Source organism: Hyperolius riggenbachi, chromosome 1 (genome assembly GCF_040937935.1).
Source record: "Hyperolius riggenbachi isolate aHypRig1 chromosome 1, aHypRig1.pri, whole genome shotgun sequence".
Lineage (NCBI taxonomy): Eukaryota > Metazoa > Chordata > Amphibia > Anura > Hyperoliidae > Hyperolius > Hyperolius riggenbachi.
Genome location: NC_090646.1, coordinates 293084989 through 293096990, shown reverse-complemented (window position 1 = coordinate 293096990; position 12002 = coordinate 293084989). Strand labels below are relative to the sequence as shown.

Here is a 12002-nt window from a genome sequence, read left to right as displayed (position 1 = left end):
TTACAACTTAATCACATTTTTGAAAAAGAAAGTAGTGAAACATTACTGAACTGTAACGATTGCGGAACTTTCTCCGTGATCAGCGCACAACGCGTGCTCTGATACGGCGGAAATCCTCCACAAGCGTATAATTGCAGGCACCCAGCAAATGGTGCTACGCACCCATAGAGGGAAATTCCTGTCGGCAGATGGCGCTGGGGAGTGCAGAGGAACCAATCCTCTGTACCTCCACAAATGCCAGACAGGAATTGTACGAAGCGCAGAAAGCAATCGCAAGAGAAGCGATTGCGAATGAGAACGAGCAAAGGGACAGGTTGTATGTGTGTGCGCCAACCTAGTCGCCACCCCGCGACAGTGCACACACAACAGCAGATATGAAATAGGAACGCGATTGCGAGAGGTGCGATCGCCAGACGTGACACAAGGCAGATCAGAACAGAATACGAGGGTAGCAAAGGCACAGCAAATAATACAATGAGAATAACAAGGAAAATAACAAACGCTAACTGAACGCGAACACCGCACTCATTCGCAACAGTGCACGTGTTCGTGCGCGGTCTCCACGTGATAAGCACAATAGAGACAAGCACGCCTAACTAACCAACGACAGACAAACATGTAACAGAGGACGCGAGCGCTTGCTTAACGGTTACCTCACCAAGCCTCCAGCAAGCGTTCGTAGCAGACAAGACAGACACACGAAAACAGGGACAAGCGAGAGATAGGATCCACAGCACTAGCAAAAGTGGCTAGCGCGATCCAGGAAGACAGAACAGAAGGATCCACAGCACTAGCGCTAGGCGAGTGCGATCCAGGCAGACAGAATAGCAGAACAGAAGGATCCACAGCACTAGTGAAAGTGGCTAGCGCGATCCAGGTACAGAGTAGCAGAACAGAAGGATCCACAGCACTAGCGGAAAGTGGCTAGCGCGATCCAAGGAGACAGAACAGAAGGATCCACAGCGCTAGCGCAAGATGCTAGTGCGATCCAAGTGAGACAGATCAGAAGAGATAGCTGGTAGCAACCGCTGCACCAGCTATACTCCAAGAACAGAGATCAGAACCATTTCCTGTCGACCACAGCTGGGACAGGACAATAGCAACAGAACAAACAAACAGATAAGCAATCCTAACTGCACTAAGGAAACCTGCCTAGTGCAGTTTTCCAGGAATTACTCTAAGCTGATCTTCAAACAGAGAGTAAGGCTGACACCCCTCCCGGAGTGTTACACAGGACTAAATCCTTATGACCAGCGAAGCATTGTGGGAAACACATAGTACTTATAGTACACGCCTCCAATGAATGTGGCCAGGCAATTTGCATGACAACGTATGCAAATTCCTCAGCAAGCACAAGCTGCAAAACTGACAGAAGCTCTTCTTTCCAGAGTTCTGCAGCATGCAAACCTAAACAATGGTCAAAAAGCTGCCTGCCTGCACAGGCAGCTGAGCAGATCATTACATGAACTTTATTAGTTTTTATTTGCACTATACACATTGTAAAACTTCCACAACGTAAATGCAGGCTATATTGCCAACACAATGTGCATTCTTATTTGAATTTTAACAGGCAATTCACTACAGTCTAGAAACACACACCAAAATCACTCCTGCAGGGTGTTTTAAAGCATCAATAAGAATTATGCTATTGAAACGTGCTGTATATACACAATTTCTGTCTTTCTGTACTTTTAGTTAAATTGTAGCTATTGTGCACCCAGAGAAGAACAGAACGCCCCCCCTCCCCCCCCCCCCCCCCCCCAAAAAAAAAAACAGCACCACTCAGGTAAAGTTTGACAAAATTATGTACAGGATCTTTATTATAACCCGATCAATGCTAATTCAACACCTTATGATAGTACAATACAATTAGTACAATAAAAACCCCAATAAAAATATTTGACGCGACACAGTAACCTATTATAATTATACTGCCCAGCTACAATGTACTGTCAACATCAAAGGCTCAGAATGAACTTCGGTGTGATTGAACCCGGGTTCAGAAATGATGAAATTCATTGGAATATAAGGATGCTGATGCAATGCATAAGTGCTATAGTGTATTAATAATTAAAGGAAATAAAATAATCAATGTGCAAAATAAAATATCAAACAGTACAAATATATCTCTCAGTGTGTTCTAACCAAGCCTTGAATATGTCCAGTGTATAAAGTGCATAGGGAAGGAGGATACTTAGCTCAGGAAGGTAACAGGATGCAGAGTGAGCAAGGCGTGTATGCAGATATAGACGCAGGGCTCACCGACGGACCACACTAGTTCTGCAGGGGTCACCCTGCTTTCTCAAGAGAGGAGGAGCAGCCACTCTGCATCCTGTTACCTTCCTGAGCTAAGTATCCTCCTTCCCTATGCACTTTATACACTTTATGGGCTGCTCCCTGGGCATATTCAAGGTTTGGTTTGCTCACTGAGAGATATATTTGTACTGTTTGATATCTTATTTTGCACATTCATTTATTTTTATGTTTTTATTATTATTTCACCATGGCTATTATGCATTGCATCAGCATCCTTATATCACTGTGAATTTTATCATTGCTGAACCTGGGTTCAATCACAAACAGTGCATTGTAGTTGTGCAGTATAATTATAATAGATTACTGTGTCATGGCAAAGATTTTTACTGGGGGGTTTTATGTGTTTTTAATTGTATTGTACTATCATAAGGTATTGAATTAGCATTGGTCTTGTTATAATAAAGATCCTATACATAATTTTTTCTAACTTTGAGTGGTGTTTTTTGGGGGCTTTCTGTTCTTCTCTGGACGTATATATACGTTTCTAGTCCTAGCACACTCTTGATAGGCCAGGGCGCGGACACCATTTCCTGTTTGATTGTAGCTGTTGTGCAAACAGCACTCACAGCTGTGCTACATAGATGCAAAGGGGGAGCAGCTTAGGGTCCTCCTAATATCTGTGTAGTTGGCCAAACCAATAAAACATTGTATTAGCTTTATTAACTACTTGGCTGATTTGGATTGAATAATACATTTATTTTATACATACACACATTATTTGTCTGTCAATATATACATTCATGTTACAATTAAGTTTAGTTAGGGTACACCCCAGCAGTGCAGTGCTCATCAATGGCAATACAAAATGAAAAGTATAAAACCCATTTCTGTGCATCATCTCAGTAACTTCCTCAACACCATGCCTCACATGGACAGATAACGTTTAACCTGAATATTGTTCTAAAATCCCTTTTCATACTTTGCCAGCTCAGCTTGCTCTAAAGCTGCTGTAAGTTCTCAGCGTGATGAGTCTCTGCTTTATTTGTTCACAGCATTTTTCTGGTGACTAAAGTTTCCAAACGTGTCCCAATTTCTGGTGCAGAAACATTGTCACAGCTCCTCCTGCACTTTAGGCCCCTTTATGTTTATTGTGCTGGGTCTGCTGCCAAGATTCTTTCACAAGTTTACATATTTGCAATTCATGAATGGGCATACCAGTCAGAGTGGGCCAGGAACACTTTCAATCAGACTGGAAACAACCAGTTGTTAACAATTATGTCTTCCGGCATTTGTGGGACCAAGTGTTTCCTTACATTCCGCCCAGTCTGAACTTGACAGGCAGAACTAATAAGTTGTAAATTTAATCTGGAAAACATATTGGGCAAGCATGCACTATATTTTAAGGCCCTGTCTTATTGTTGGCCATTGAAGAACACAAGCACAAGGGATCATTGTGAGAACCGTAAAATATTCGGTAAGGGAGTCTAAGTCTAGACAAAATTGTAAATTCCTTTGTTTCTACCACAATTAGATATTTATACACATATCATTCACCTTTCTTAGATGTTATTCATAGTTAATGCACCTAACCACACAAAATGTACTCTTCTTCTTGCCTCCCGCCATCTGGCCTGCATTCTTATGACTTTTAGAGTAGCTTTGCAGTTTCACAGTAGTGGCCTAACCTTCTGCAATCCATTCTGGAAAGGAGCAGAGCAAATACACCACTCACCCACTCCCTTCACCACAAGTAGAGTGGGTGTGGCTGTCTCAGCCACTAACCACTACTTGGTATTAGCAGACGAAATGGCTTCAGCACAGGGTAAGGGTCTTTTTACACTTAAAGCATTGGTATGCGTTAGAGGGCGTTAGTACGCATTTTTTACATAGCAGTGCATTGTGAAAAGATTTCAGTTAAAGGCGTATAGTGGGAACTGTTCCATAGGAAAACATAAGCATTACTTTGAAAATCAGTTTTCTTTTAGTTAGAACTGAGAGGATTTGATTTAGGGCCTGTTTCCACTACACGCAGATTGGATGCAGAATGGATGCAGAAAAACTGACTCCAATGAATGTCTATGGGAAAATCTGCATCAGAAAAATTGTGTTTAGTGGAAACAGGCCCATAGGCATTCATTGGAGTCAGTTTTCCTGCATGCATTCTGCATCCAATCTGTGTGTAGTGGAAACAGGCCCTTAGTGTAAAAGGACCCTAACACAGCAGGCACTCAGCATTCTGGGACAATACATGGGGATTTCTGTGAAGCAGCATGAGGGTCCTTTTCTTCCCTATAGGATAGTATTGTAGTTCAGAGATTGAGCAAAAGCCTATAGCTAGAAGTCAGTCCTTCTGTGACAATGTGAAATTTATGTGAAATGGAAAAAAATACAATCAAATAATAATAATAATTATTGTTTTATTATTATTATTATTATTATTATTATTATTATTATTATAGCGCCAACATATTCCGTGGCACTGTACAAAGTAAGAAATGAACATGGGGTACATAATAATACAGACAATGGTGTACACCAATATACAAAATACATAATACAAAAATGATACAAAATACAAGATACAGAATTGGTAATGACAATGATAAAATTAGCATGATGAAAAACATTTATAATGATTTCCAGAACACAAAAGGGGGAGAGAGCCCTGCCCTTGTGAGCTTACAATCTAAAGGAATACAGGGAATCAAGAGGTGGGGTAATATACAGCAAACATATAGAGGCAGTTTGTTTTAGAATATCTAGTAGGAGTGCAATTTGGTTTTAGGACAAAGGGGAAGTGGCCTAAGGTAGAGCATATGCTTGTCGGAACAAGTGAGTTTTTAGTGACCGTTTAAAGGTAACAAAGGTTGGCGAGTGATGGATGTGTTGTTGGAGGGCGTTCCAGAGAAGAGGTGAAGCACATGTAAACTCTTGCAAATGTGAATGTGAGGAGGTAATTCTAGAGGAGGACAAGAACACGATTTGGTTGGTATCTGGAAATTAGTTAGGAGTTATAGAGGGGAGAGAGATAATGGAGAGCTTTGTAAGTTAGGGTTAAGAGTTTAAACTGGAGTTTGGACAGAGAGGGGCAGCAGAGGAAGAAAGATGAATGAGACGAGAAGCTGAGTTCAGTACTCACTGGAGCGGGGCCAGTCTGTAAGAAGGTAGTCCACAAAATAGTATGTTACAATAGTCCAGACGAGATATTATAAGAACATGTATTAACATTTTAGTTGTGTCTTGAGTGAAAAAAGGTCAGATGCGAGATATGTTTTTGAGTGTGAGATGACAGGAGCTTGTTAGGGAGAGAACATGAGGAATACAAGAGAGGGAGGAGTCAAATATTACCCCTAAGCACCGTACTTTGGGAACTGAAGTTATGGGAGTGTTATTAACATTTATTGTTATTTCAGGCAGAGTGGTGGACAAATGATTAGTTCAGTTTTACTCATATTAGGTTTTAAGAAGGGAGAGGACCTGAAGGAGGATATAGCAGACAAACAGTCAGGAACACGTGTGAGGAGCGAGTTAAGGTCTGGGGCGGAGAGGTACAGTTGTGTATCATCTGCATATAGGTGGTATTGAAACCCGAATGAGTTGATTAAGTCACCAAGACCGTGCATGTAGATGGAAAAGAGGAGGGGGCCAAGGAGAGTGCCTTGAGGAACTCCCACAGACAAAGGACGAGGAGAAGAGATCTGATCTGAGTAAGAGACTGTGAAGGACCTTCCAGAGAGGTAGGAAGATAACCATGAGAGAGCGAGGCCCTTTATGCCAACGGATGAAAGTATCTGTAGGAGTAAGGTTTGGTCAACAGTATCAAATGCTGATGACAGGTCAAGAAGGATGAGTATGGAAAATTGACCTTTGGATTTAGCTGTAAGAAGATCATTGGCAACTTTAGTAAGAGCTGTTTCTGTGGAGTGGTTAGAGCGAAAGCCAAACTGGAACTGATCCTGCAGGGTGTAAACAGATAAATAATGGCTTAATTCAGCGTGTATATGGCGTTCAAGCAGTTTGGATGTGAATGGGAGAATTGATACTGGGTGGTAGTTGATGAGTGTGGTAGGATCTAGAGATGTTTTTTAAGAAGTGGTGTCACAAATAATATGACAATTCAAGAACGAGTCAGGAGCAGCCCTATGCTTAAATTCAATGTTTGCAGATGTTATCGGCACTTCAACAGGGATATGTAAATGTGTTTAGAGAGTCAATTTATCAGCATAGAAGCATTGGTAATAACTTCAGGCAGCGATCAGCACAGATGCAAACTACTTTCTAAGTCAGAACAATGTAACAGCTTATACTGTACATGCTAAGGTTGACATACCTGTATCTTAGAGAAGGAGAAAGATAAATAATGCAAGTTAATACATTATTGAGCAGGGCTTGACTATTAGTTTAAAAATACTTAATTATAAGTACACTTTGAGTCATTTCGCAAATAAAAGTTACCGTATTTTTCGGACTATAAGACGCACTTTTTCTCCCCCAAAAGTGGGGAGAAAAAGTAACTGCGTCTTATAGTCCAAATGTAACAATATACCTGTCCGGGTGGGCACTGTGTCAGCAGCAGCAGCAGTTATCTGGCGCCGGCGGTGTTCCGTGGCAGCATAGCAGCAGCTGCAATGAACGTTATGCTGGTGTCCATTGTCCTGCTTGTCCCTCCGAGCGGCGGCAGTGCGATCAGCTGTACAACTCCCTGGGTGGCATAGCAGCAGCCACTGCAATCATCTGCAATGTCTGTGTGTGTCTGCCGGCTTGTCCCCCGAGCGGCTCCAGCAGCAGCGTGATCCGTGATAAGTCCCCGGGAGGCATGGCAGTAGGTGCTAATAAGATCGTTTATGTATTCCCCTCTTCTGCCCCGCATCAGCCACGCGTCATTGTAATGCAGGCACAGTGGGACATCTTCAGCCACGTTACTATCAGCGTCTGGCAGAGACCTCTGAACTGCTTCCTTATTGGCTCGCCACATGACCCCGGCGCACATGCGACGCAGGTCATCAGAGGGCACCAATAAGGAAGCAGTTCAGAGGTCTCTGCCAGACGCTGATAGTAACGTGGCTGAAGATGTCCCGCTGTGCCTGCATTACAATGACGCGTGGCTGATGCGGGGCAGAAGAGGGGAATACATAAACGATCTTATTAGCACCTACTGCCATGCCTCCCGGGGACTTATCACGGATCACGCTGCTGCTGGAGCCGCTCGGGGGACAAGCCGCAGATACACACAGACATTGCAGATGATTGCAGCGGCGGCTGCTGCTATGCCACCCAGGGAGTTGTACAGCTGATCGCACTGCCGCCGCTCGGAGGGACAAGCAGGACAATGGACACCAGCATAACGTTCATTGCAGCTGCTGCTATGCTGCCACGGAACACCGCCGGCGCCAGATAACTGCTGCTGCAGCCTCACCTCACCAGGAACCTCATTATGATGGGTGAGCTTTCTTAATTGCAATGCTTAGTGTAGCTATTAGTGTAGTTAGGTTGGAGGTGGGGGGAGGTGACAGGGGTTTGTGTAGTGTAGTGAAGTGTAGTGTAGTGTAGCTGGGTGGGGGGTACAATGGGCGTGTAGTGTAGCTGGGGGTGAGGCATAGTGTAGTGTAGCTGGGGGTTAGTGTAATTGGGGCAGAAGTGGTTAGTGTAGCTGACCAGTATAACTTAGATAGAAACATCTTAGGGGGAGATTAAAGGTCTATAGGAGACTCCTGGACCATAGATGCACCTAGATTTAGTATTTTTTTATTTTTTCCTGGTTTTTGCCCTCTAAACCTAGGTGCGTCTTATAGTCCGAAAAATACGGTATTTCTGTAAAGCATATTCCAAGGGTGAAAGGGGAAAAGATGATATAGGTGTTATATTTGATATATATATTTTTTCCCAGAGCTGAAGAATATTTAGTTCTTAAAGAGACACTGAAGAGAAAAAAAAATTATGATATAATGAATTGGTTGTGTAGCACAGCTAAGAAATAAAGCATTAGGAGCAGAGAAATAAGTCTAAAGCCGCATCTACACGCGTAGATGCGGCCGCGATGCTCCTTATCAATCGAGCCGCTGATGCGGCTCGATTGATAAGATCCGACAGGACGGATCTCCGCACCGCCGATTCCCTGCTCGATCCCCGCGAGGGGACAATGGCAGGGAATCGTGCGGGAGATAAGCGGCGCCGGCGGGGACGAGCGGGCACGAGCGGGGAATCGAATGCGGCGCACGCGCGGCGAGCGGGGACGAGGCGGGCACGCGCGGGGACGCGCAACAGGCCGCCGATCGTCACAACATCTCCCCAACATCTCCCCGTGTAGACGGGGCTTAACATTTGTTTCCAGTACAGGAAGAGTTAAGAAACTCCAGTTATTATCTATGCAAATAGCCATTAAGATATGTGACTTTGAAAGTAGGAGAGCTCTGACTTCTGATTAGGTTATCTCAGCTGTATTGTGTTTTTCTTTTGCAGAAAACAGTTCAGGACAGGTCAAAAGTTCACTGCCTGTTCTGCATAAACTTTTAGAATGCTGAGAAATCTGTAAACTGCAAGTATTAGAGAATGATGCAGTGTTATAAAAAAAAAGCTGTATAACTGAAAATTAAAATATGAGAATATTTTTTTGCTACCAATGTTCTAGTAATTACCCCTACTACACAACCAATTCTATCATAATTTTTTTTTCGCTTCAGTGTCTCTTAAAATAATAAAATAATTTAAAAAATAATATTTACAACCCACTTGTTGAGTGTTTAGCCCCCCCCCCCCCTTCTATGATGACTCAAAATAGTGCTCTAGGGTACGAATGATAATTTTTGTGACAAGCCACAGTAACCTGTATACAGCTTATGATCAAACAATAAAGATTCCAGTTTGGACAAAATTCCTGAAACTTCAGAAAACCATGTAAATGTGCAGCTAATGACTGTGCAGTGCCTTAATTTATAGTGGAATGTTATAAACAGAGAGACCTTTGTACCCTGAGCAGCATAGATTTGGCAGAGGTTGTAATCCAAAGCTTAATCCTGCTGGTGTTCTCCACATCTGGTTATATTCAACAGTTCCAAATGCACTGGTCCTCAGATCCTGTGTGGAGCTTTAACAACTGCATCTTTGGAATAACACCATAGAACTTAACTTTTTTTTTTCTTTTTTTTTGCATATTTGGAATTAAAACTATAGTTCTTGATTTCTTTCTTCTTTTTTGCGCCTTATTTTCCTTTCATTGCTAGATACATTTCTGCCCGCTTTGGAAGGTTTCACAAGACGTGTGGCTCACTGTAGTTAATTATGCATTCTGGGGTTTGTTTTTTGTTTTTTGTTTTTTGTTTATATTTATAGCTATCAACTCTGCCAAGCTTTGCTAAGGTTTTGGTATAAGAGGCTTTCAATGTTCAAAGATCAGCTATTTAAGCAAAAGCAAAATTATCTTACTTTTTAATATTGCTTTTGTGTTGATCTTCAAGACAGATCTAAACCTATATCGAAATAATTAAAGAAATGGCAACATTACATCCAGCCTTACCCATGATTCCCTGGGTCTATTGTTTATGATTTCTCACTGAGCAATGTTGGGTACCATTACTGCTCCCTTTTTGGAATGGGGCAGTGCTTTCTGAGTAACTACTGTATGTAGATTTTTTAGATGTTGAAAATGGCAACTTTCATATATAGGTGAACTTCAATCACATTTCACAGCTGGTGGTAAGTGTGCTTTATCTGTTCAGTTGTTTATATGGTAAAATAGATTTGTCTTACCAGAGTAAGAGTTTCAAAATACAGTTTCATAAAATGGACAATTTGGATTGCCTTTTTCAAATTGTGTGCTTCTTCTTTTCCAGATGTTGATGAGTGTCAAGCTATTCCTGGCCTGTGCCAAGGTGGTAATTGCATCAACACAGTAGGTTCCTATGAGTGTAAATGCCCAGCTGGACACAAACAGAGCGAGACCTCACAGAAGTGTGAAGGTAAAAAGTTTTGGTGGTTTTTAGTGAACAGACCACTTGTTGTCAACCCTTTTCTATATAAAGTTTATTGGTGAGCTCATTTTCCTTTACACATCAAGGAAGGTGTGATTTTAAATGTTTGCAATAGCTAAATACACATTACCCAAATCACCAAGAAACTTCATATTTTGGAAGTGAGTAAATAATAGCCACAGAAGTAAGAAATAAAAAGTGAATCTATAACATACTAAAGAAATTTCACAGTGTACCCAGTTAAGTCATAATGAACCAGAACCGCTAGGATTTTAAAGGAGGCCCAAGGGAACCTAAAAGTAGCAAACACACTTTTTTCAGTATCACTTGAAAAGGGGTGCCAGAGCCGCCAGTGTAAAAAGGGGGCTACCATAGACTTTTGGGTTATTTGTTGCAATTAGCAAAACAGTAAAAGGGCGCCCATTATTTTATTATGACTATATCATGGAATTAGTTGCGGCTACAAAAGAGGACCTGGATCAAAGACTTCCTCACCAATAGGACACAGCTAGTTAGAATTGGCAGCTGTTCCTGTTAGAATCACCAATACAGGCGCTCCGCAAGGATGCGTACTATCCCCGATCCTCTTTTCCCTATACACAAACAACTGCACCTCCTCGGCTGACACGGTTAAGGTAATCAAGTTTGCAGATGATACCACCGTCCTTGGCCTCATTGGCGAAAACAGGGAACAAGAATATCGGAACGAGATTGAGCGGATCTACAATTGGTGTAAGGTTAATAAACTCGTTCTAAATACGGCAAAAACTGTGGAGCTGATCGTGGACTTCAGAAAGAATGCACCTCCTCCCAGCCCGATTTCCATTGAAGGAACTGAGGTCTCCAGGGTGCAAAGTGCTCAGTTCCTGGGCACCACCATCACTGACAGGTTGAAGTGGGATGTGAACACCACCATAACACAAAAGAAGGCCCAGCAGAGGCTGTTCTTCCTCAGACAATTGAGGAAGTTTGGAATGCCACGTGAACTACTGATCAGGTTCTACACGGCCACTATTGAGTCTGTCCTCAGCTCCTCCATCACTGTTTGGTTCTCAGGGGCGAGCGAAAAAGACAAGCACAAACTCCAGCGAGTGATAAAAGCCGCTGAGAGGATTATCGGGTCACCCTTGCCCCCCCTGGACCTCCTCCACACATCCAGAATGAGGTCCAGGGCAAACAAGATCACACAGGATCCCTCCCACCCTGGTTGTCGTTTCTTTAACCTCCTTTCCTCAGGACGCCGCTACAGGGCCATTCGCACAAAAACCACCAGACACAGAAACACCTGTTTCCCCCAAGCAGTCCTCCTCCTCAACTAGCTTTCTCCAACGACATCCCGCAGTCTCCACCAGCCACGCAAGGAGTCATGTCTGCATGTTTGAACTCTAGCCGTGGCATCGAACCGCACCCCACGACTAGCCGCTAGCATCACATGTTTACAATTTGCATTATCGCGTGGTGTCATTGCACTGCGTTCTTGTTGCTGCTGTTATTTCTTGCTGCTGTCGCTCCTGTTGTTGTCCACACTACTGTTGTTATTGCACTATGCCGAATGCCGTTTGTTACCACAAATAATTCCGGGTGCGGTACCTGCCGCGCTTGGCGAATAAAGCTTATTCTATTCTATTCTAATTTCTACAATATAAGCCCGTCATTTTGTGGCTACAATAATCTCATTAAAGATCATTTATATCTTTGACATAAAATGCAACTACAACAACCATGCCAAATATCGGTTACCGGTATATCTTTAAAAAAAATGTGGCTGCAAATACAGCC

The 12002-nt window shown here is 42.7% G+C and overlaps 1 protein-coding gene across 4 annotated transcripts in view; it reads left to right on the top strand.

Moving 5' to 3' along the window:
* Positions 1 to 12002, top strand: part of LOC137508077 (fibrillin-2-like) — a 710315-nt gene that overhangs the window by 569933 nt on the left and 128380 nt on the right. For all 4 annotated transcript variants that reach the window (XM_068233727.1, XM_068233729.1, XM_068233728.1 and 1 more), the window contains one exon: positions 10086 to 10211. In XM_068233727.1, the coding sequence (XP_068089828.1) occupies positions 10086 to 10211 (126 nt within the window). The remainder of the gene's footprint in view (positions 1 to 10085; positions 10212 to 12002) is intronic.